This window comes from Leuciscus leuciscus (assembly GCF_965113295.1).
Source record: "Leuciscus leuciscus genome assembly, chromosome: 22".
NCBI lineage: Eukaryota > Metazoa > Chordata > Actinopteri > Cypriniformes > Leuciscidae > Leuciscus > Leuciscus leuciscus.
The window spans coordinates 21,720,564-21,746,510 of NC_138746.1; the positions used below are offsets into that span (position 1 = coordinate 21,720,564).

Here is a 25,947-nt window from a genome sequence, read left to right on the forward strand (position 1 = left end):
GAGAGAGAGAGAGAGAGAGAGAGAGAAAGAGAGAGAGAGAGAGAGAGAGAGAGAGAGAGAGAGGAGGATCACAGCTGAATAAGCCTATAGCAGGGAGGAAGGGAAATCCAAAGTGTCATTCAACACAAACAAAAGCTGTTATGTGGGATTTTTTTAGCACTGGCTAACTGCTAACTGTTACCATAGGTAACTGTTGAAGTGTGTTTTTATTACAGTATATATCAGTATTTTATTATGATTATATTGCCCTTTTATAGACAAAATTATGTACATTTATAATATACTGACAACCACAAAAAAATGTGGTAAAGAGAAAGCCACGATGAATCAAAGTTCATCACAAGTAGCTTTTCCACAAGCTGAGGTAAATACAATATTGTACAGGACGTACATGCAGTGTCATGCACACAAATATAAAACACCATTGGTTTTTCCACTGTAAATTATAACATGACTGTCTTGTTCTTTCTCACTTCCACTAAAAAAAATAATTTAACAGTATTTTATGTCAAGTTAAAAATGTCCGGTTCGATTTTTCACCTTATACAGTAAGGGAATTTACTTTTAGCCAATTAACAGGTTTTTACCGGAGCATTTTTAGACTTTTACCATTAAAATTAAGATCATTACAGTGCAGTTCTCTTCTTGGAGTTAGTGTACCTTCACGAGGAGGCTTTCTTCTTCCATCTCCTCTTGCTGATCTGGGATCGGCTGCTTTAGTCTGGCGCGTAGCTCATCCAGGCGCTGGGCCTGATCTGCTAGTCTGGTCTCACAGGTCTCCCACTTCTGTAAAATAAAAAAATAAAAAACATATGTAATAAAGGCTGCTTTAATGCTCTGACATGTTCTTGATTTAATATTGTATCTGTAAGCCTCTTTGTTTTGGTATGGGCTTGACCAGAGTTCTTATCAGTCAGGAGAGCCAAAAATAATGCAGAGAAAACAGTGAAAGCTTATGGATATGTGAAGGTAGAACTGTACACACAAACATATGCACAGGTGTCCAGATATCCACTGTGGTTGGTCAGTGTGCACTACATCAGACCAATGTCTCAGATCAGATACAAATGAGAAGTTAAGCCAACACTAAGGGCAATGAAAACACCATACATACATGAACACACACACACACACACACACACACACACACACACACACACACACACACACACACACACACACACACACACACACACACACACACACACACGTAGGGTTATCAAAACACACACAGATCTACATGTTACTACTGTACTGGAATACAAGCTCACTGCTTCAGACTCATGTGTCCACACAAGGCACAACTCACATACAGTATAATACATGTAAAACCCTATTATAATAACACATACTGCACAGAGGAAAGTGCTGTGAACTGGCATTCATTTTATAAGGTGATGAATGAGAAATGAAGACAGACTATGGACTGTGAGAAAGAGACAGAAAGGCAGGGAGAGCTGTAAATCCCTAGACAGGCTTTACTGTAAACCCTTGAGCACATGACAAGTGAATGTACTCATGAACACACACACACACACACACACACACACACACACACACACACACACACACACACACACACACACACACACACACACACACACACACACACACACACACACACACACACACACACACACACACACTGTGTTTTCTATCTTCTATGTCTTCATATTATCTGAACTACAATCAAGGTCAAAAATAGATGATGAACAGACAGAAAAATAGACAGACAGACGGACGGACGGACGGACGGACGGATGGATGGGTGGATGAACATATTATGACTTATTGACCTGCATGACATGCATAAAGACTTTTCAGGTCAGGAATACAGATATTAAAATGAATGTGCTTGTGTGTGTCTCTCTCTCTGTCTGTGTGTGTGTTTGTAAATGTCTGATCTGGATTAGTCCAGCTGTGGAATCAAAGGGAATGTAGGTCAAACTCAGCTGGACTCATTCCTGCACAAAACCAACATAACATAATACAGCATCACCTTTTTCTAAACACAAAAATACACACAATCCAACATTTTGAGTTGCCCTGTAACTTTCTGGACTGGGAGCATGTAATGGCAGAGTTTATTCCTGGTGAAGTGAAACACTTTTTAGACGCGTCCATAAAGGGATGGACAGTTAACAGGCTCTGAGCAGGTGTTCATCAGGGTGACAATCCATGACCTGCTATTTCCATCTAAATCAAAACATAAAAACTCCAAGGGCGGGTTTCACTCTGCTGGAGCTGTTTTGTTGTATAAACTTTACCCTCATAAATGCTGATATGCAGATATGATATCTAGAATCTAGAAAAAACTTTTCTGTTTGTTTGTGATTACTAGATAAGGATAATGATTCCACTAACAGAGATACATTTCAAGATGATAAAATATGTCACAGTTAAGCATCAAACTAATTTAAATATATGTATATTGTATATGCAAATTAAGGACTTTTCAATTACTTTTTAACAGTTACTTTCCCTGGTTTGGAAGTTACAATTTTAAAATTCCCTAATATTACCAGATTTCCATGATCATAAGAACCCTGTTCTGGAATCAAGTCTGATCACACAAACCCACTCACTTGGCTTTATGGATTTCTCATGTGACCTTTGACCTTCAAAATAAGGATTAGGATAAATATTGCTGAGTGGCAACAGGATGTCTATAGAGCTAAGCAATAAAACACAAGAGTTAGCTCATTCAAAGGTCCCATTTCACACCTAATCAAACCATCTTACCTTTATGATGTCAGACGTGAGGGTTTTTCTTTTTCCCAGCATGCACTGGCATTGCTCCCAGTCCTCCTGCAGAGCAGCCAGGTCTGTCTGCAGCTGCATCTGCGTCTGCGTGTCACTCACTGAGAACAGCTGCCTGCCCACCTCCATCACACACAGATACGCAGAGATCGACCTTTGAAACAACAGCTCTGTTCGCTTTACACAGGGACAGAGAGAGAGAGAGAGGAGGGAGAGAGTGAAGGGGGGAGATAAAAAAAGAGAGAGAGGGTGAAACAAATAAACTGAATCTTTTGTCACTGCCAATTGCAAGCTAAGGTTTCAGTACGTCATTATAGTATAGAGAATAAATCAATTCATTAAAAAAACAACAACAACAACAAACAAACAAGAAAAGCTATTATGTAAAATGAATAAGAAATATTTCAATAACCACATTTTTGAGAATTATTACCAGAAGAGATAACTGCAAAATTTGAAATGGATAAAAATGGATAGAAACATATGTTATTGTCTACATAACATAGAAAAAAGTTATTTTTAATTGTAATATTTCACAAATTGCTGTTTTTTTAAAAACCTTTGTCTTCATCATTGATGATAGTGATATTTAAAAATCATCTTGTTACCTTCAGATCATCCAGCAAGAGGCGCAGCTGCAGGACGCTACAGTGCGTGGGACTGGTAGGGGACAGGAGTGTGTGTGTCAGTGTGAGAAGTTTGCGGAGTTTGTGCATTGTGTGTGTATAAAGGTGCCATTGCTGTATGAGCCCTTCCACTAGAGCACGCCGTTGAGCCGCTCTCTGCACCGCCCCCTGCCAGTGCTCTCTCAGCTGGGCCAGTTTTAACAGGAAGTCGCTCCTGAGGGCACACGCAGGGTGGTTACTTAAAAATAACTTACAAGTAATCACTGTGAGAATATTTGAGAGCAGGTCATTTTTTTTAAATGTGTTTATGATGCAATTATAAAATACAGTATTACACTACCACTCAAAAGTTTGGAGTAAAAAACAGTAATATTGTAATATATTTTCAAATGTATTATTTCAAAACATCAAACATTTTCTATTATAATGTATTTTAAATTTAATTTATTCCTTTAATAGCTACATTTTCAGCATCATTATTCCAATCATTTGGTGCACAATAAATCTTGCTTATTATTATTATCAATGCTGATAAAAATATACAAAAAATATATATTGCTATATCACAGAAACACGCAGAGAATCGTCACCTGTCCTCCACATCTCCCTTTTGCAACAGGAGGAGAGATTCACTGATCACAGAGTGAAGGATCTGATGGCCTAAAGACAACTCAGCCTGAAAACACTAGAAGAGAAGGAGAGAAAAAGATAGATTTTAATGCGTTAATTGGATGATCTATGATCCATATGAGCAGCATTTAAGTGTGTGATTGTTGTACCTGGTGCGTGCATTGCTGTTCTCTTAGTCCAGGGTAAGTTGATGCAATTTCTACAGCTAAACTGTCCTCCATACGCTGTAGGAAAGCCAGCCAGCTCTCACATCTCTGCTCAAAGCTCTGCCGATGGAGAGAGGCTGCCTGCAACTCACTAAACACACATAATATAAACATATTAACACACATTGTAAACACGCAATACTTTGTATATTGGACCTGATACTAGCATGATATTAGTCTCAGTGTTGGGGCTAACGCATTACAAGTAACGCGAGTTAGGAGATCAGATTATTTATTCCAACTAATGAGTAAAGTAACGCATTACTTTTAAACCTACATAAAAATATATGAGTCACTTTGTTTTCCAATTTATAGACTGACACCTCTTCTGTCCCCATGTTGAGAGAAAACGGGAGTAAGTGCAGAGGCGTTGTGTGCGCTGTGTGAACATGTAGTTCTAAACTAAATGTGACCATACATTTACTCATCTCACCTCCACAAATACAGATTTAGTATTCCTCAAAATGAATAAAAACAGTGTAAATCAAACTCATTTTATTATTGCAGGTTTGCGTAATATTCTATGTTAAATAAAACAAGTGCACTTTATGTCATTTTATTTACCCACGTCTTTGTTGCTGACCTTCAATGATCGAATTAAACCATACTAATAAGCAAAAAAAATTTTTTTATATTATTGCTGAATTAAGAATGTTGAACTTTCTTCTGCAATCTAGATTTGCAGCACAGCTGAAAGGTTTGTTTGAGCTGCGCCCTCTATTGTACACGCATGAATTTGCATTTCCTTCAGCCTGAGGCTTATTCGTTTCACTTTTGGTGTGAAAGGGCTTTTTTATTTGGGTTTGGCTTTTTTTGTTATTAAAAAACAAACAAGCAAGGCCAGCCCAGGTTAGAAAAAGTAATGCAAAAGTAACGTAACATTACTTTCCATAAAAGTAACTAAGTAATGCAATTAGCTGCTTTTTTAGGGAGTAATGCATTACTTTTAAAAGTAATTTTCCCAACACTTAGTCTCACCTGCACTTCTCCTGAGCATGTGCCGAGGCCTGTGCCCACTTCCTGTTGAGGTGCTGTAGCTTCTGTGTCACGGCGTCACTGAGGGTCAGCCTGTAGCTGAGTGTGTTTAGTAGATCCAGATCAGGAGAGAGAGAACTGATCTCCATCAGACCCAACTGTAGACGAGGAAACACAGAAACCCTCAATACTGGGGATGTCTTCGATAAAAGGATGTTATTGAGTTATGCGTTTGAGAGTTTATCACCTGAGATATGTCTGTGTGTTCGCTGTCCACCCTTTGCTTGCTTTCCCACTGTTGTAATTGTGTTTCGAGGGACTGGTATAACCTTTCAAATTCCTGAAATTGCTCAAGATCCTCCTGGACACACACATATAGTTTGAATTGAAGGAACAGTAACAGTCACCTTTATGGCTTCAGAAGACAGACTACTATTCTGGTCATTTTATGCCGCTATTATGGTGTTTTTGATCACGATAATCTATGCAAATTTTGTGTTCAGTGGAAAAAATAAGAGGAGATGGGTTTGGAACAATGTGAACTATTCTTTAAACACTTCCAGGCTCATTAAAACACGGATGTTAGTGTATATGAGTCTTACCTGCATGTGTTCAATTCGTCCTTTCAGAGTCTGTTCTAACTGCAGGTAACCTCGTGTTAACAAACGACATTCTGATCTGATGAAAACAGCATCTTCATCATCCACCTGTTCAATCAGATCTTTTGACGCTTCTAGCATTTCATGAACATCAGTCTGCAGAGTCTCTGAACCTTTCTCTAACATCTAAGAGAAGAAAATAAGGACAATGAGAAAGTGTGTGAAATACTTTAGTGGAGCCCAAAAGACTTTTGCATTCTTTCTTATATTTTATTACAATTTTACAACTATAATGATTATTTGATTATTGACCTAGAAGTAGTGCAGAATCATTTCTCTTTTGTTTTATATCATAACTTTTTAGTTTTTTTAAAACATCCCATTGATTTAAAAATGTAATTTGGTCTGAAACTTTTTGGACCCCACTTTAGTTTGAATTATTTTCTAGTTACAGTTTGATTTGAATGAATGGTTGTCTGTGAATTTGCATTATACTCACAGTCTTCATCTCTGCGATGCTGTGTGCGAGTCGTATGTTGTCAGCAGGTGTTTTGTCGTGCATGGCAAGCTGTTCTCTGTGGCATTGGAGCTGCTCTGAGCAGGTGCTTCTCACATCTGAGTATCTCTGCCACACCTTCAGAAGACTGTGTGACCTCTTCAAGGTGTGTATGACCTTTTCCTTAATCTCTGACCACCTAGAGGGCAACACACAGGTGAATGAGCTTGAACATTCACATACACGTTCACATCGTTTTGTTGAGATGTGTGAAGTTTAACCTTGCTTTTTCTTTTTCTAGGTGCTCAGATAATATCAGGGCAGAGTCTGTGCTAATTCCACCAATAAGGACAGACGTTGTCTTGTTAAGATCCTCCCATTGTCTGTCACTCTCCTCTGTGTCAGCTTTTAAGACCTGTGATTATAAATCATAAAAAAATTATTAACCAATACAATCAAATGTAACATCATGGCCCGGTTTCACAGACAGGGCTTAGATTAAGACAGGATTAGGCCTTAATTTAATTTAAATAGCTTTAATAAACATGCCTTAATTTTTTTTTACTGGTGTGCATCTTGAGACAAAACAATGGCACTGACAAATTTTAAGATATAGCCTATCAGTGCAAGTTGCTTTCAGTAAAAAGCAGCTCAAACATGCAGTTAAGAGTAAGTGTACACGACAACGATATGCTTAAAACAGAGAAGTTTTTTCTTTGAGTTTTCCGTGTACAGACGACACCATTATACGAAAATAAACTTCCACTTTGAAACGCGTTTTTAAAAGTTTGCGTTTTCAGGCACCACAAATGTCGTTGTCGTGTAAATGAACAGCCAAAACGCAAACTTTTAAAAACGTGTTTCAAAGGGGAAGCTTTTGAAAAAGGTCTCCGTTTAAACCATAGACAGTGGTTTAAACAACAAAAACGTGAATCTCTGAAGACGATGACGTCAATCACCTGCGTGTAGAGAGCCTAAGTCCCTCCCCTTCCGGTGGACCACCAAGGGACCTTATTTCGGAAAAATATTGTATGGTAGTCAATGGCGAGAGACAACAAATATTTTGATCTCGTTTGAATTGTGCCCTGAATTACACATATGATGTTTGTCAATTTAAAAGATAAATTTTAAAGTCAAGAAAGTCGCAGTTTGATGTAAAACTGTTGAGGTAGAAGACTGTGAAAATACGTAATTACAAAGACTACAAACCCAAAAGGCGCACATGTGACGTCATACCTTTTCTCTCAATGAATGAAGCTAACTTTACTGAAGCTAACGTCTGTCATTTTTTCTATAGTCTTACGTTATAAGTCTTAAGTTATAATCGTAACGTTACACCGTCATGCCTGAGTGTTTTGTACCAGACTGCACACATACGTACATAGTGCGAGACGAGAGATGTAGTTCATTGAGTGATTTTCACATAAAACTAAATGTTACTCTTCTGTTTTATGACAAACTGCGACTTTCTTGACTTTCATAATTATCTTTTAAATTGACAAACATCATATGTGTAATTCAGGGCACAGTTCAGACGGAATAAAAAGATAAGTTGTCTCTCGTCATTGACTACCATACATATTTTTTCCGAAATAAGGTCCCATGAGCCGTAAGCGGAGGGACTTAGGCTCTCTATGGGGATCGTTTTGACAATGGGGTCGTCTGTACGCGGGAACCTCAAAGGAAAAACTTCTCCGTTAAGCATATCGTTGTCTTGTAAAAGTACCCTTAGTCTGGGATAATATGTTGTCATACTGTGATCAATTAGAAATATCTAAGAAATGAAAAACTGTGTGATTGATTGACAGCACCTGTAGCTTATCAATGTTGTTCTGGAGGGCGGAGAGGGAGGGCAGAGGGGCGTGGTAATACTCTAGTGATTGGCAGATCCTCATTGTGTTTACAGTTGCCTGGCTCCTCCCACTCTCAAACTGAGACCACACCTTACACAGCTCCCTCAGGGTATTTCCAAGGACTTTACTCTAATTAATCAAATTTACAAATTATTATTAAATTCCGTATTACACAAACTCAAATGACAGTTTTGTTTTGAGTCACAGGAAGTTTCTGACTCTATACCTGTTGGGAAAGGTCCGTCAAAGATTGAGAGAGATTTTGAGCTTTTGAGAGGAAGTCTTTATCCCTGTCCTCTTCATAAGTGCTAAGTCTCCTCTTTCCCAGCTCAGTAAGTTCAGTGAATTTGTCCTTCAACTTTTCCCCCAGTTCCTGAAAATGAGAAAAGATTACTCTAAAATGTCATTTAAATATATTGAAATAAAAACTGAAACACTTTTGAAAGTTTTTACTTTTTAGTCATCATGAATGATTTATTTCAAATGATTTATTCATGCATTTCATTATTATTATTTTAATCATTATAATAATTTTAATCTTCTTGCAGAGACATCTCATCTCTAATGATGTGTTTATTGGCGCAAAGGCGGGACAACCTGTCACTCACACGACATCCTAACCATCCAATCAATTCCCGATGGACAAAATCATGTCCTGTCCTACATTTTTCCCTTAAGCCCGTTTCACCCAGATATATATCACAAAAGAAACAAAAGAAAAGAAAAGACTTTTGCAACCTCTCTTTCATGCAGACTTATAATCATAATCAGTTTCCACAACCAGAAAATATCAGCGACTCACTTCACATTTCTTCAGGCTCCTCTCAGCAAATGAGCGACTGATGGGTCTTTCAGCCAATCGCATCCATTGTTTTTGACCTTTGACCCAGCGCTGCAGGAGGTGTAGTTTGTTATCTCGCTCTGCACTTATCCTCACCTGTTCTTCAACATGTAGAATCTGTGAAACACATTACAATATATGTTAAGCTGTGTTGGTTACCTGTGTACTTTTTACTAATAAACTTAATAAAGTCACCTGTATTTTCAGGTGAGCCTGTAGAGTAAGCCAGCGCAGACAGACATGTCCCAGGCTTTCGGCAAACGCAGTGTGTTTGTACCGGCGGGTGTGAGAGTCAAAACCGACCTGCTTCAGCTCACACTGATTAATAAAGTCAACAGACATCTGCTGACATGCCATCTCTCTCTTCATCCCCTGGACAGAGAGAAAATAAGAATGAGAAACTTTCAACAAAATTTCAATTTGGTCTAAGTTAAAACTATATTGCCATCAATAAATAAAATAAATAAAGTGAAAATGTGTTCTTTCAAAAATCGTCTCTAAACTGTTCTATCTATATTCAGAAAAGGAAGAGTAAAATAAAGAGAGAGAACGTGAGAGAAAAAGTTAATTACTCTTCTTTAATGTTAAGCCTTCATAATTCATTCTTTTTTGTATTTGCTGAATGTTACTTTCTAGATTTTATTTTGCACTTAATTTACACTTTCATTTCACACAGCTAAGCTGCAAACACTTTGGTGATGCAAATTTGCACAGTTTTGTCATGTCAGTAAAGCACAATTAACTGAAATTGAAAGAGAAAAAGAGAATTACATTTTCATAATGATTTTTTTTTGTTACTTTCATAATGTTTTCTTTTGTGTTATTTACTGACTACTTTTTATAAGAGTAGTCTGCATTAATTAATTTAATAATTTTTTTTATTTATTTCATATTACTACTCCTTAGCTTTGTTTATATTGCAAACACTTCGGAAATACAAATATATGTTTTGTCATGCTAATAAACCACAATAAATTTTAGTTACTTTTATATCTTTTTTTCACTTATATTTGCTTGTCGTTTATTTTCAATTTGTTATTCTTAAAAATAAAATAATAATCAGTTATTTTTGGACTGTTATTTCATTTTGGAAATAATAAAATCCAAACCCAAGATCATCTATTTTATTTGTTAATTACTGAAATTCTTGATCGAGAGATAAAAAGAGAACAATGTACCTGATATGTTCTGAGCAGGTGTGTGAGCTCTGCGGCGGTAAATGTGCTGTGACCCTCTCGTTCAGCCGCCTGTAACCTGTTCTCAGCACCTGTAATCCAGCCACACACATCAGCCAGCAGCCCTTCAGGAGACAGACTCTCCACCACACTCTGAGAGAGAGAGAGAGAGACAGATGAGAGTGATAGACAGAGGTGCAGAGAATAGAGAAGAAAGAAAACCGTGGAGCCAGGTGAGGGGTGACACATGTCATCAAAGAAGAGAAAGGGGATGAGAACAAGAAAGAGAGCCTCATAACGGATGACAAAAGGACAGAGACTATTCCTCACAGATTTCATCAGCTGCTGAGTCCAGGGAATCATGGCTGCATGACCTTCATGAGAAACTTTTATAACTGATGTTCCAAACGAAACTGACTGGTATTTCTTTTTCAACCATCCAGGGAACAGCTTGTAATGATGCAGTACATGCTATAATTTCAGACAAATTGAAGTACAGACTAAAATGTACCTGGTGCAGTCTCTGTTGGACGGTGGGTATGTGTGCCTGTATCTCCACCCAGTCTTGCTCCACCTGAGACAGCTGGGACTGTAGAGTCAGAAGAACAGGGGACAGAACCATCTCTTGTTTTACAGACAAATCAAGTGCAGATGGCGTCGGTTCCTCAGAGATAACACCTTCATTTGTGATGTTTGCATCCGATCTCTCTGCGGTTGAAAGAGTTTCTTCTGAGATGTTTTGAACAGAGGAAACATTGGTTTCTGAAGGAAAGTCTTCAGGGTCGTTTGAGGTGAGATTGCTAGTTTCACTCGGCTCTAGGTCTTCAGAGATTGTTGTATTTCCAGAGGGAGTGGATGTCCTTGGAGCACTAGAGCTTTTGCTGATCTTCTGTGTTTTAATGATATGTTCTCTTTCACTGAGCAACAGGATCAATGATCCAGAACTGATCACTGATGCCTTTAGAGCAGATTTCACCTCCAGCTCCTTAATGAATTCCTGTGTCAATTATACATTAACATTTTATTAATTAATTGAAAAAAGTAAGTGAAATAAAATATAAACAAGAATTTATGAAATAACAACTGCAATAAAATAAGTTGAAGTACAAACATTACTAAAACAATTAATTTTTTTTTATTAATAAATTAAAACTAAATGGAATTTAGAAAAAAATGTAACTGTATTTGTTAAACAAATTTTTGTTTAGGGATTTAAAGCGTTAGTTTAATGATCTCTTTATGAACTTTTTGTAGTGACAAAATGGTAGTTGCAAAGACTGTCAATGGAGGGACAGAAACCACTCAGATTTCATTAAAATTTCTTCATTTGTGTTTAGAAGATGAACAGAAGTCTTACGGGTTTGGAACAACATGGGGCTGACTAATTGATGAGAGAATTTTCATTTTTGGGTGAACTATCCCTTTAAAGTAATATTAATATATATATACACACATATATATTCTTTAAATCCTGTAAATGGCCATAAAAAATTTTAATCACCTAATTGTTCAAAACATTAGAAATTAAAAAAAGAATGATTAGAATCACTAGTTGACTGACTATGAAGTGATGAAACTGGGAGAGGGTGTCCGCCTCCTGTTCAGCTGCGTTCATGTGATCTCTCCATGCATGCAGGCGTTCTCTGGCTCGTTCTTTCCACTCATTGAAAGCCTCAAAATCGCTATGGTACCTGGAAAAAAAGTACAGTGGTAATATAAAATAGGCCAACTTTGTATTTATCCTCTGTGTCATTTTCCATCCCTCAGTCCTTCTACACATCTCTCAATTAAACATTATGACTCAAAATATGGTGATTTTAAAAGTCTGTACAAAAATTATGCGTATTGTACAAACAAATGGCAAGAATTTTTTGTCAATAGTCAAACTTAAATGACCCCACAACATTCATCTTTACCTGTTCCAAAGCTTCTTAAGATGGTGGGTGGAGTCTAGTCCTTGCTCCACCCTCCTCTTTAGTGCAGCCAATCGCTGTTCCAGCCTTGCTGTAGACACACCCAATATGTGTACAGGAACAGCGACTTCACTACTAGAAATCTGCTCCTGCTGTCTACGGCCCTCATCCAGAACCAGACTGATACGAGCTCTGTTCTGCTCCAGAACCGCTAACACACTCTGTCACGAACAACAAGAAGAATTCAGGGATCTTCAAATATGCCTGCATTCTGATTTAAAAGTATATGTGGGTCAATATACTAAATTTAAGTTTAAACCATTACCTGATACACAGAAATATTCTCGCTGAGTTGCCCTTCAGTTTGGTCCCACAGAGGAGTTATGGGAAGCTGAGTCTCTAACCTCTGCAGCAGTGTTGCTAACCAGGAATGATTTTCATCCCAATGAGTGCAAATCTGAAATACATCAAAGTCTGTATTAAGGGAAGTGTGTTTTAGGTAAAAAAAATATATAGTAAAAGCTGCCATTGATCAAATTGGTCATTCACTCTAACAGTTCCTTTATTCATCCACTCATCAATCCCATTTGTATGGAAGCTTGTTTCCGCCGCAGAATAAAAAATAAAAAAGGTAATTGCGACTTTTTATCTCACAATTCAGACTTTTTTTCTCGCAATTGCGAGTTTACATATCGCAATTCTGACTTTACAGAATTGCGTGATATAAAGTTGCAGTTGCAAGTTATAAAGTCAGAATTGCGTGATATAAAGTCGCAATTGCGAGAAATAAAATTGCATGTTTATATCTCACAATTCTGACTTAATAATTGCATGTTATAAAGTCAGAGTGAGATATAAACTCGCAATTCTGAGGAAAAAAGTATTTTTTCTTTCATAGAATTGGACTTTATAACTCAAAATTGTGAATTTATATCTCACAATTCTGAGAATAGAGGAGATATAAACTCTGAGATATAAACTCACAATTGCGTGTTATAAAGTCAGAATTGCGAGATATAAACTGTTTATATCTCGCAGTTCTGACTTTATAATTAACACGCAATTGCAACTTTATATCTCGCATTTGTAATTCGCATTTGTAATTTGTAAACTCGCAATTGTGAGATAAAAAGTCGCAATTATCTTTTTTAATGTTTTATTTTGTGGTGGAAACAAGCTTCCATACATTTGTTCGTTCATTTATCCATAAATCCCTGTTTCTTCTTGGTTGATGCAGCTTTCCATACGTAAAAACTATAGAAGTGTCATTCCTCATGATTTCTTGATTCCCTCGATCTGGTACCTGCAGTGCGGAGTGCAGTACTGTGCCAACAGCCTGAGCCTGTTGCAGGGCACTGGACACTTGACATTCCACCTCAGACACTTCAGCCTCCCAGCCTGAGGAGGCGCTGTCTGGGATCCGCACACTCAGTATCTGCAGTGTCCGCAGGTGGGCAGCCAGAGATCGGAAAAACACCTGTAGATTTACAAAGTTACAGAGATGAATGAGGGATTGCAGGCCTTGCTCTGTCTGAAATCATAATGGTGCTATAGTGTGCAAGATTCATGTGTACTGTAATGCATTGGGGGTTTTTTTGCATTTGTGCTGCTGACAATTTAGTTTTAAGGGCTGTTCGTGTGTGTATTTAGTTAGTGTGTTTGTATGTGTGTGATATGTTTACCGTGTGTTTGCTGAGGTGTGTCTGGAGTTGTGCTGGATTCCTAAACTCCAGCTGAGAGGTGCAGGCGAGTTTCTCTCTCCCAAGATTCAGGAGCATCTGCAGACCCTTCAGTATTCTTTCAATCATCTGCTGTTGATCGAGACTCCACTGAACAGTTCCACAGCGCTGCTCTAGATCACTCCAAACACTGTCCAATACCGCCTAAAGAGAGTATATATTATTATATTATGGATATCATTTCTTATTGTAACAGTAACCAATGTTGAAAACAGTTGTAATGCTTAACAATTTTGTGGAAACCGTAATACGTTTTTTCAGGGTTATTTGATGAATAGAAAGTACAAAAGAAGAGCATTTATTTGAAATAGAAATCTTGGAAACACTTTAGATTAGGGAACACATTTTCACTATTAAGTAAGTTGCTTATTAGCATGAATATTGACTGTTTATTAGTACTTATACAGCACATATTAATGCCTTATTTTGCTTGACCATTTTCTACATCCTTTAACCTAAACATAACAACTACACCAACCCTTACTTACTATGTCACACTTGCTGTGTATATAATCCAAAAGGCAAAAGGAAATGAAAGCAAAAGGAGTTTTAATGAACACGGGAACAGAGTAACACACTAGCATACAATACCAACATCAACGCAAGGCAAAGAACCGAAAGAACTGAAGGCTTAAATACACAGGGATGGCAATCAACAGAACAACGATCAGGTGAGGACTGATCAGGAACCATAGTTACAAACAAGTGGGAGGAAAACCGATAACAAAGAAAACTAGGTAAAACCAAAACACAGGGACAAGTGCCCAAGCAAAACAGAACATACATGTGACAACTATCAATAAGCAGTAATGAGGAGTTTATTTAGGGAAAACTCCAAGTTAATAGTCAATATGTGTTCCCTAATCTAAAGTGTTACTGAAATAATTTCTAACATTATAAATGTCATATTTGATCAATTTAATGTGTCCTTGATGAATAAAAGTATTATTGTTAACACTTTATGTCACAGCTTTTATATATAATGCATTATAAAAGTGTTTTAATGCACGAATAATGCCTTGTAATTCACCTTATAATGTTTTGTATGGTCTCATTAATAATTGTAAATCACAGTTATAATGCATAATAATACTTATGTTATGCCTTTAGAGAGTATAATGCATTAAAACACATGACAAACAACCAATTTCAGATTTAACAAGGAATCTGCAAATATTATAGTGCATTTTAAATTTAGTTACAAGTATTTATGAAAAGATTTAATGTAGTATAACAAACATTATTAATACCTTCATAATCCATTATAAATAAAAGGCCTTAACATATTTTTTGAACGGTATGTATATTTTGTTATATACTGTGTGAAAACTGTCTATAGGATGCAAACATTGATTATTAACATAAGCTAATGTTTCTGAAAGTATAAATACATTTATAATTCATAGAGAAAAATTACAATTATTATTAAAAACTACACTTACAGCATTTACTGTACATAACATTATATTTTTACATAGTTATATTAATTCTACTTCAGAATATTTCTGTAAATTCAGATTTTACATGTCAACTGTCTCATGCTTACTACCAAGTACTGAATTTGAATTTAAAAGGCATTCTCTAAATTCTGAATGGTGTGCACACCCATACCTCCAGTGTGCTGATCTGCTGTGTGAGGGATGAAGGCTGATCTTGACTCTCTGTCTCGTCTCGGACTTCTGCCAGCTCTCTCTCGCTCTGCTCCACTTCCTGTTTCCGCCCAATGACAGCCTTCACATGGAAACACAGGTACAGCAAAGGTCAAAATCTCAGACTTCAAGCTCAATGAACACTAATAAGAAGAACCTCAATGTTCTAATGCACTCCTGGAATGATGCTTGCCTAATCAAATCAGTGGATCAGAACTAATAAGAAAACTAAAGTGTGTCTGTTTTCAGTGCAATAAACCCTGACTGGCACAATGAGCCTTCAGGGGAAAAATAAAATGCTAGTTAATTGTAGAAGCTTCTAAAATGCAGAGAAGTAAAGTGGTTCTGAAGTGAAATGTACAATGAAGACATCAGCATTTTGTCCAGAAGATATGTTGAAAAATGATAGAGACAGACATTTGAGAAGCATTTATGGCTTATCTCATTCAGATATTCAGCACACTGTTATTAGTAGTGTTTAACAAATCTACACATACTCATCCCCAGGTGTCACAGGCAGTGTTAGTAGTACTTTTTTTATTGCTCTTTTTTATTGCCATTGTTATTTACTGTTATTTTCTGTTTTAATATTGTTATTGCTGGTGACCTTGAGTGGTTTGAAAGGCGCCTTAAATAAAATGCATTCTTTTTGATTTATTATTATTATTCACAGGCGCTTGTGCTTACCTGCAGCTGTGTGTGAAGATCATGGTGGATTTCTCCGTTAGTTGTAGGGAGAAGGATTGACGTGTTAGTTAGTACTGAGTCATGCAGGTCTTTCACTCTCTTCTGCAGGGTTTGACACACAAGAAAACATTACATTTAAGTCACACTGCACAAAAAAGGCATAAAATAAGAGTAGATTTAAAATACTTCCTTCTATCTAATCTTAAATGCAGAGACAGAAGTATGGGATTAATCACGAGACTCTAAAGACCATTGTTTGACATTATGATAACAGAGGTTTGTGGTGTTTTCTTTTCTTCTTCTTCCATAACAAACAAGTGAGTAGTTGTGACAGTTATGAGGGTGAGATATCTGAGGGTTTGGGGTGTAAAAACCTGCTAAAATGTAACTGCTGACACATAACACTGTAAACACATACAGTAAGCATCAATTTTCTGATCTACTTGGTGTAGTCTAGTAATATCCATCTCATTAGTTTGTGTCGGTAATAAATACATAGATGCAGACGGAAATCTGACCTGCAGCTGAGTCGAGTGTTTTATTCGCTCCTGTAGCTGCTCCTGTTTTTCGGCCAGAGTCTTTTGAATGTCACATACACGATGCGTCAGCAGGTTAAAACAGGTGGAGGATACCTCTGAACTCGAACCTAACAACTTTATGACCTCTGAACCCTGGGAGGTCAATATAGCACCCAAGGAGCTCAGCTCTGCAGACAAACTCTATGAATCAGAGAAGAAATGGGGAGTAAGGGATGAATGAATGAATAAACAAATAAATGGATAAACATATAGACAGACAGACAGACAGACAGACAGACAGGCGGATGGATACCTGTAGCTGCTGCTGTTGGTTTAGTCTGTCAGTGTGTGAGGTTGCTGGCTGAAACACGAGAGTGTGTGTGAGAGAGCTGAGAGTGAGATTAACTCCACTCAACACTTCAAACAGACCTTCATCCAGAGACTGATGGTCCTGCACACAAACACACAGACAGATCAATTCAATATGATTCTGTTATCTCTGGGCTGGATTGACTAGGTGTGTACTCTGATGTGTGTGTAGGATGTGTGTTTGTTATTGACACCTGCGTAACTGCTGCGTTTTGCAGTTCTTTAAGTTGTGAAATGTTGGATTGAATCTCCTGCAGACAGAGAGAAACAGCAGCTCCACTCCACAAACACACCGATGGAGCAAGGATCTGTTCACACACACACACACACACACACACACACACACACACACACACACACACACACACACACACACACACACACACACACACGAAATTAGATAACATACATTTTAAGGTTATCTGATTAAAATAACATATACATTAAAATAACGACACATTAAAATGTAAGCATGAAAACATCAAATAAACATTAGAAAAAGAATGAATATAAAACACAAATTACAACCAGCCTAGCCAGAATAATCAGAATAATTTTAAACTGAAATATTCATATTTATAGTAAAGTCAGGACTGTTCAGACCTCAGAATGATCCTGATCTTTGTCTCCATCTTGTTCGGTCTCTGCTGTCTTGGTCAGTCCACTGCAGAGGTGTGTCCACTTCCTGTGGACTGCTAACTCTGCTTCCTGTCTCTTGTCTTCATTCTCTTTTGCTGCCGAAGGCCTGCAGACAATCAGAGAGTGTCATATGGTTACAAAGTGTAGGCATATATATGTAGAAATAAGTACAGTATGTGTATTTAGATACCCTGTATATTCGTCAGTGCTCTGGATTTGTGTTCGGGCTCTGCTGCACTGAACTGCAATAGCTTTAGTTAGATCCCTCTGTTCATTCAAACCATGCTCCAATTCCTGAAAAAGAGAGGGAAAAAACACAGTGAGAGACAACGATGGAAGAGGGACTGACATAACTTATTATAGTCTTACAAGCATTAATAGGTACGCAATAATGTGTATGAATTTATAGCTTTAATGAAGTTACATTGCATAATGAAGTTATGTTATATTATATATATATATATATATATGAAGACTTCAGATGCAAAAGCCTCTAAGTGCCATCTAAAATTTTCTTCTAAAATGAGCATTTTTATCAAGCTTGTATATTTAAGTTCAGTAATTTCACTTTAATGACAATTAATAGGTAATTTTCATTGCCATTTAAGTGAAATAACTGAACATAAACATACAAGCTTGTTAAAATTATCATTCTAGAAAGAATTTCAGATGGCACTTCATATATATGAGATGTATCATATGTATGTCTTCAGTCTTCATATATATATACATACATAAGCCGGTAATATATTGCTGAAAATAAAATCATGGTGGTATTTATGGGGTGTTATGAAAATATTGGAAGGGCAAGAAAAAAATCTGATCCCATTAGGCTTGTAAAAAATCCATATACTTGGGCCGAGCAATACTTTAAAAAAAAGTAGAAAGGCTAATATTTTAAAGTGTGTGCATGAATGTGTGTCTTACCCTTTGTTGTTGAAGGCTGCTTTGTCTGAACAGTTTCGTTCTGGAGGAACTCAACATCTCTTGCACACTACTGCTGCGAGTCCTCCTGGCCTGTAGGGGGCTCTGACTCTCAATACGCACCTACAGAGAGAGAGAGAGAGAGAGAGAGAGAGAGAGAGAGAGAGAGAGAGAGAGAGAGAGAGAGAGAGAGAGAGAGAGAGAGAGAGAAATATAACACCTCAGACAGCCCTATTTTCACAACTCAATCCAGGCGCTTTGCAGCCTCTCGCTAGCAACACTTCTGGATTTCTCAGAATCTGCAAATGTGAAAATTGTCTGCAGTTACCATGCTAATGATCACTTTCTGTCATCACATGCAATCTGTTCATTAAGTTCCTCACAACACCTGGATTACACTGTCCCCAACCTTAAAAAACAGACAGACATTACAATTTCAGGGTGCATTAGTGTACGTGTGTGTACCTGATCTTCGCTCTGTCTGTCTTGAAGCAGTAACTGCACAGTCACCAGTCTGTTCCTCAGCAGCTGGAGTTTGGTGTTGAGCGATTCAGCCTCGTGTTGCTCCTGTTCTTTCAGTCCACATGCAGGAAGAATGGAGATCCTCTGCTCAATCTCCACCAGAATTGTCTAGATACACAATTACAAATCAACACACACTCAAACTAAATTCTAAATCACTCTAACACAACTAATAGTGACAACAAGAAGTTACAATAATAAACACCCATTGAGGTTGAGGTTCAGAATAGAGAAAATACAATCAATCAAAAGTAATAAACACTAAAGATCAGAGTCCACCTCAGAAAATGAGCTAGCAGGGCTGCGAGGCTGGTGACAGGTGTTTAATGCCCTGTTTTACACAATACTGAGTCTTAGAAAAACAATTATGAACAAAAGTCTCATTAATAATCCAAAAGACGAACTTTAGCTTGGGATTGATCAGAGTCTGTTCACCTGTACATCCTGCAGAAAACACTGAGTGCCATTGAGTGAACAATTTGTGATTTCCAGCACAATTTGATGATAATTCCTTGATAATTCTTTACCATACCTTAAAGAGACAGTTCATCAATTCTGTCATAATTTACTCATCCTCATATCATTCCAAACCTATATGACTTTTTTCTTCTCTGGAACATAAAAGAAGACATTTTGAGAAACGTCTCAGTGTTTGTTGTGTCAAAACAATAAGAGTCAGTGGTCACCAAAATATCTTTTTTGTGTGCGTGTAAGAAAATTAGTCGTTTTAAACCAGGTGAATAAATGATGTCAGAATTTTCCTTTTTGGGTGAATTATCCCTTTAAAGGGATACTCCACCGAAAAATGAAAATTCTGTCATCATCTCATGTTGTTTCAAACCTGTATGAATTTCTTTCTTCTGAACAGGAAGGAAGATATTTAGAAGAATGTCAGTAACCAGACAGTTTTAGAGACCATTGACTTCCATAGTATATTTTTTTCCTACTATGGAAGTCAATGGTATCTAAAACTGTCTGGTTACTGACATTCTTCTAAATATATTCCTTTCTGTTCAGCAGAAGAAAGAAATTCATACAGGTTTGAAACAACATGAGAGTGAGTATATGATGACAGAATTTTCATTTTTCGGTGGAGTATCCCTTTAACACCTTCTTCACCAGAACCAAATGTGTACAAATGACACAAAGGCTGGTTGATTCGGTTTTTGGTGTGCTTGAGTGGTAGTTGAAACATTTTACCAGGTAAGTTTGCTGGAACTCAGCTGAATCCCTGAATCTTTGATGAAGGAGTCAGGTTGCACACACACACGTCTCACACACACACACACACACACACACACACACACACACACACACACACACACACACACACACACACACACACACACACACAGGTTACTGTATATCTGGCTCAACCACTTTAAAGTGACGTCACTTTCTAAATATACAGAATAAATGGTGCACATCATCTCCTGTTGCCCGTATTCATTGTGGTATCCGAAGTAAATTTGCATGATCAAAGTCTAGCATGACCACACCTAGTTTTAAAGCAAACGTCATCAGTAATATCAGCTCTAACTGCATTAAAGAGACACATGACCTCATCCAAGCAGCACAATGAGACTAAAACGTTCAATGCCAAGTTCAACAAATCAGAAGAGCACAAACATCCATATTCCTTTTGGGCTTTAAGACACTGAAAAAGATCAGACAGGCTAAATTATTTCATTTGAACAGGAAATGTATGAGGAACTCGTAAGATAACTTGACTGATAAGAAATATTTATTGCCAGCTATCTCTCTCCTCAAAAAACTTTAATCTGAGTGAAAGTAAACAATCAATAACTGAAGTATCCGCACAGAGAGTTTCCTTAAGAAAAGAGAAGTCAAAATTCATGATGCATTGACACACTGATGCATCTGAAGTAAAAAGCACAGTAATGCTCATGCACGTCATGTGTATAACATGTATGTGTGTTTAAAAGAGAATAAAATAGGTCGAGAGAGAGAGAAAAGAAATAAGCAGGCATTGATATGTATTCACTCCACCCCAAAGGTAAATAACAGACTTTTTGGTTCATTGAGCCATGTACTGTACTGCCCAATTTACTGACTTGCAGTGCATTTCGATTTCCAAAGAAACAAACACAAATATCAGCAAATAACTTCAGTGATTCAGCACTGCGATAAAAGCAAAATAAACTATCCATCACCAAATAAGATAATCTTTTTTTTGTTTTGTTTTTTGTTACCATAGTAACTGAAGTCATCTAATCTAATCCAATCCAATATATTCCTGATTGTAATTCAGCCAGTCAGTATTTCTGTACACAGCAACAATTCTTCAAAACAAACATTCAACTTTCAGTCTAACCAAATTTAAACCAAAAAATACATTTTGACAATCTACAGTTTTAATGATATCATTGGATCTGGGCTTCGATTACGGTCATCGGATAACACTTTGATCTCTGAGTAGTAAAAGAGTTCACAGCTGTAAAACACTGCAGTAAAAGACAAGAAAATGAAAGAGAAAGTCACAAAGAAAAGAAGATAGACTTGATTATATAGGAGAGAACTGAATTCTACAGAAATTGATAATGAAATCTTTTAAAGTTAAAACAAAATGAACAGACAGACAGAAACTTTAGAAGAAGATACTTTGATACTGTCAGATTTCTCTATAAATGTACAGTAATGCTCATGGCATGTCCAGAAACAACTTTACATATATACAAATATATCAACATGTTCAATGTGTGCCAGATCTCACTTCCTCTCCTGCTGAGTCAGCTTTCACAACAACAGTAGGCAGAGGATATACGTGTGTGTGTACGTGTGTGTGTGTGTGTGCGGACACCGCCGGCCAAAAAAAGTCGCTGTTTGGACTTAAATAGGCAAATGCTTAAGAGTCTATGATTGGATCATTATTGCTGTGATTATTATGTTTCTAGCATTTTATATGTGTGGCAACAGTTCTTCTAACCCTAACTGATGGAGTGTGTAACTTTTTATTTCTTAAACAATCATGTTGGAAGACACATCATGGCCATATTCCAGGATGACAAAGCCTAGATTCATCAGGCTCAAAGTGTGAAAGAATAGTTGGGAGGGAGCATGAAGAATCATTTTCACACATGAATCGGTAACTTAAATGAATTGAGGGTCTTTGGGATGTGCTGGAGGAGACTTTACAGAGTGCTTGACTCTTGCTTTGTCAATACAAGATCTTGAACAAAAATGTATGCAACATGTATTTCCATCAAGAGGTGAATACATTTTTGTTGCCAATTCATGTGTGAAAATGATTGTTGACATTGTCATCCTGGAATATGGCCATGATGTGTCTTCCTACATTGTTTAAGAAATGAAAAGCTACACACTCCATCAATTAGGATTAAAAGAACTGTTACCAAACATATAACATGCTAGAAACATAATAATCACAGCAATAATGATCCAATAGAATCTTAAGCATTTACCTATTTAAATCCAAACAGTGAGGTTTTTTGGGGGGCGGGCAATGTACATACATATATTTCAAAAATTATAAATACTACAGACCCCATATAACAGAAAATTAAATAATTGAATTATATATAAAATATATTTGACTACTTATTTGTATATATTAGTCATGTGCAGAGATAAATCAGATATAAATGGCATGTGTGTGAGATTACCTGGCAGGTGTGAAGTTGTTGCTCAATGCCGTGCTGCATGTCTGCGTCCTGAGCTTGCCGTCTCGACCCCTCCAGACTGACCTGTGCTCTCTCCAAACACTCCTCCAGCTGCTCGGCCCTCTCACGACAGGCATGGAGCAGCCCGTCACCGGACAGACATCCAGCAGAGTCCGCCTGGACAATCATACACAACAACAGCAGCTCAGAGACCAAAGAGAATCACGAGGCAGGGGAAGGAGAATAGAGTAAAGGTAAAGACAGGTGTACTGAGAGAGAGAGAGAGAGAGAGAGACAGCACACCTGCTCTGGCTGACTGCAGGAGAAACACTGAGTTCACAGCAAAACAAACACTGGGTGTGTCCATTGACAAAAAAACACAAACTTTGACACTCACACACACTGCTTTCTCTCTCAGTGGTTTAACCCTTTTGTTTGTGTTTCTCTGCCCCCCCGGTGCAGCCTTTCTCTCAGTACACTGTCTCAGCTTTCATTTTACAGGTGGCTTCTCTCTCTCTGTCTGTCTGTCCCTGGTTTACTCCACCCACCTGCGGCTACAACTACTTCCTGGAATGTCGTCACTTTCGAGGGCAGCTTGTGTGTCCGAAAACACACTCACACACATATAAAGGAGGAACTATACTAGCCTTGCACTGACTCAACTGACCAAGATTATTTTTCATCCTTTATTCTATTCCATTACACTAGTATTTATTTCATTTCTTTCTAACTTTATAGAAAAAAAAAAAAAAAAGCTTTTGTCCCTTCTCAGATGTCACAGAATATCTTGTTTAACATACTGGTATCACTGCAATTCATAGAATTGACTGTTTTCTTCCATATATCAGAAATATAGCCACATATTCAGGAGTAGGGGGAACCTAATGTAAAGTTTAAGAATCAGCCACAGAAAAACTTATATTGGTGGACTGCAAATCTGAATATTCGGGGGAACGTGTCCCCCTCAATGTCTTTGGTGGTTATGGGTCATGTACTATATTTAAAACTTTTTTTGTTCTATGAAAACGTACTTTCATAACAAAACAAAACAAATCTTTCCCAGTCCACAAAAAAGTTTAATTTCAACTAAGCTGCAAGATGACTTGTGTAATTATAAAACTTTTTGAGAACAGACTAAACTCTTAGCCTGCTAAACAACGGCTATTCTGTGTTAAGAAATGGTGAGCTATTGAGGAAGTAGACTTCCTGCAGTAAATGCCAGAAAAAAATTAATAATGACGTTTATTTTTATTTTTAACTTTAGCTCATTTCATGTGCAAAGAGGGCATTTACATAGATGTCTTGAAGGCAAAAAATGGCCTTTTCAATTCTAAGGGGGAGAGAGAGAGAGAGGAAAATGATCATAAAGAAACTAAATTATGACTTTTTGATAAAAAAAAAACACATAAGTGGATCTTAGCTGAAAAATATGTGATATGACCTTTAATTTTAAATACTTTTTTTGCATATGAGTGGATTCCTGACTTTCTGCACAGTTTGTTTTACACACAGTAATAAAAGTAATACAAAATATTAATAAAATAATGTGTTGAGGTGTTAATTATTAATAATCAACAATTAATGATTAAAAAAGGATTATTTTTTTTAAGGAATCACCTAGTTGCAAAGGTAAATTCCTGTCACTGAATCCAATGCTTGACATTTCAGACTGCAAGAATAGCACTGAATTAGCTATTTTAGTTTCCAGAAAAATAAATGAGTATTTATTTTCTAATTTGTGTGAGCAAAGAGAAATATGCAGATAAAATGCAGCACACACCATTTGAAGTCAGGCGGTGAGTGAGTTGATGAACACAAGGTCTGTGTCAAGTTTGAGTCAGTGGGGTGAGATTCACCATCAGCATCTGTGCTTACCAAAGATGTGCTCTCAACCAAAGGCTCTGTCTTCTCCAGGTGGGGTTTGACTGCGATCGGTGTGTGTGTGTCGTGTGTGCTTCTGCTGTCTAACCTATGGTCTGCATTGGACGGAGTGTGTGTACAGTGCTCTGGTGTTTTGGCTGAGAGTGTATTTGTGGAGCCCAGGCTCTGAAGTACATAGGGGATCTCATCTAAATGGGTCTGTTGACTGGATGTGGAATGCGTTTCTGAGAATCCCACTAGTTTTTCTAAGGCCCCGCCCACCTCTTCACCAGAGGTCATGACATTAGGTGAGGTCAACATGTCCTCTGTTTCTGTGGGAGGGGCTTGTGACTCTGGATGTTTGTGTGTGTTTTCTGGGAGGGTCATGAGTGTGTGTGTGTCACTGGTGTGTGGCGTCTGTTCCCCCCTCCATGCACCCTGCTCCTGACACAGACAGAGAAAGAGAGAGACGAGCGAGTGTGAATTTTTTGTTGGAATTTATTATTTTTTTCAGACTTTAAAGAAGCATGACAGTGATCGCACAGGAAGTATGAGAGGGAGAGATCAGGAAAACATGCACAGGTGTGTATAAGATAAAATAGTAAACATAAATAACATATAGCCTACCATTTCCTGCTTCTTGAGCAGGAAAAAGTTTACTTTTAGAGAATGTGTCATGTAAACAACAATCGCTCGTGAAAGACAATAAATTATTCTTAATACACATGCACTTAGACAGCTGTGCAGAGTGAGCAGTCATTGGCTAGCTATTTTTAAATGTTCACATACACTTGTTTCACTCAATCATACACTTGTTTCGAACAATCTTTTCACAGTAGCCATCTTATCTTACATTAGGAAGAAAAAAAAAGAAAAGAAAAAACCCCACACTGCTATAAAAAACAAAACAACAAAACACCAACAACATGCCCTATAAAAGATTTTAGGATCTTTTTGGTATTATAGCATTGTATTTAGTAGTTAAAAATCAAGGACAAGATACCATGCAATGAAAAAAATACACATATTCTCCCTGCTTAAAAAAGTCAAGACATTAAATGTCATAATTAAACAAAAATGTGGAAAATAGTAATTATGAAAAGGTAATGAAAAGTAGATGTGTCCAAATTTTTGACTGGTACTGTATAATGAAATTTGTAAATAAAATAATTTATATCTGATGGAAACTGGCTGGAGTAACTGTGCAGCATATCAAAAATTGTGGTTATAAAGTGTGTGTCATATTTACCATTAACCTGCAACATTTTGTGGGTGAAATTTCAATTTGAATCGGCGCAATGAAGAATATTGCCTGATGAACACGA

The 25,947-nt window shown here is 37.3% G+C and overlaps 1 protein-coding gene across 2 annotated transcripts in view; it reads right to left on the minus strand.

Annotated features, from left to right (window-relative positions):
* Positions 1-25,947, minus strand: part of syne2b (spectrin repeat containing, nuclear envelope 2b) — a 109,311-nt gene that overhangs the window by 27,300 nt on the left and 56,064 nt on the right. For both annotated transcript variants that reach the window (XM_082154399.1, XM_082154398.1), the window contains 32 exons: positions 24,638-25,066; positions 22,766-22,939; positions 19,065-19,229; positions 18,603-18,722; positions 17,866-17,969; positions 17,640-17,781; positions 17,231-17,344; positions 16,981-17,118; positions 16,668-16,868; positions 16,150-16,251; positions 15,425-15,544; positions 13,757-13,957; positions 13,378-13,551; positions 12,400-12,531; positions 12,078-12,295; positions 11,723-11,852; positions 10,673-11,158; positions 10,165-10,314; positions 9,182-9,358; positions 8,948-9,103; positions 8,372-8,518; positions 8,104-8,274; positions 6,574-6,707; positions 6,296-6,491; positions 5,800-5,982; positions 5,445-5,558; positions 5,201-5,355; positions 4,166-4,313; positions 3,977-4,071; positions 3,369-3,600; positions 2,743-2,937; positions 661-786 (listed from right to left, as the gene is read on the minus strand). In XM_082154399.1, the coding sequence (XP_082010525.1) occupies positions 661-786; positions 2,743-2,937; positions 3,369-3,600; positions 3,977-4,071; positions 4,166-4,313; positions 5,201-5,355; positions 5,445-5,558; positions 5,800-5,982; positions 6,296-6,491; positions 6,574-6,707; positions 8,104-8,274; positions 8,372-8,518; positions 8,948-9,103; positions 9,182-9,358; positions 10,165-10,314; positions 10,673-11,158; positions 11,723-11,852; positions 12,078-12,295; positions 12,400-12,531; positions 13,378-13,551; positions 13,757-13,957; positions 15,425-15,544; positions 16,150-16,251; positions 16,668-16,868; positions 16,981-17,118; positions 17,231-17,344; positions 17,640-17,781; positions 17,866-17,969; positions 18,603-18,722; positions 19,065-19,229; positions 22,766-22,939; positions 24,638-25,066 (5,529 nt within the window). The remainder of the gene's footprint in view (positions 1-660; positions 787-2,742; positions 2,938-3,368; positions 3,601-3,976; positions 4,072-4,165; positions 4,314-5,200; positions 5,356-5,444; positions 5,559-5,799; positions 5,983-6,295; positions 6,492-6,573; positions 6,708-8,103; positions 8,275-8,371; positions 8,519-8,947; positions 9,104-9,181; positions 9,359-10,164; positions 10,315-10,672; positions 11,159-11,722; positions 11,853-12,077; positions 12,296-12,399; positions 12,532-13,377; positions 13,552-13,756; positions 13,958-15,424; positions 15,545-16,149; positions 16,252-16,667; positions 16,869-16,980; positions 17,119-17,230; positions 17,345-17,639; positions 17,782-17,865; positions 17,970-18,602; positions 18,723-19,064; positions 19,230-22,765; positions 22,940-24,637; positions 25,067-25,947) is intronic.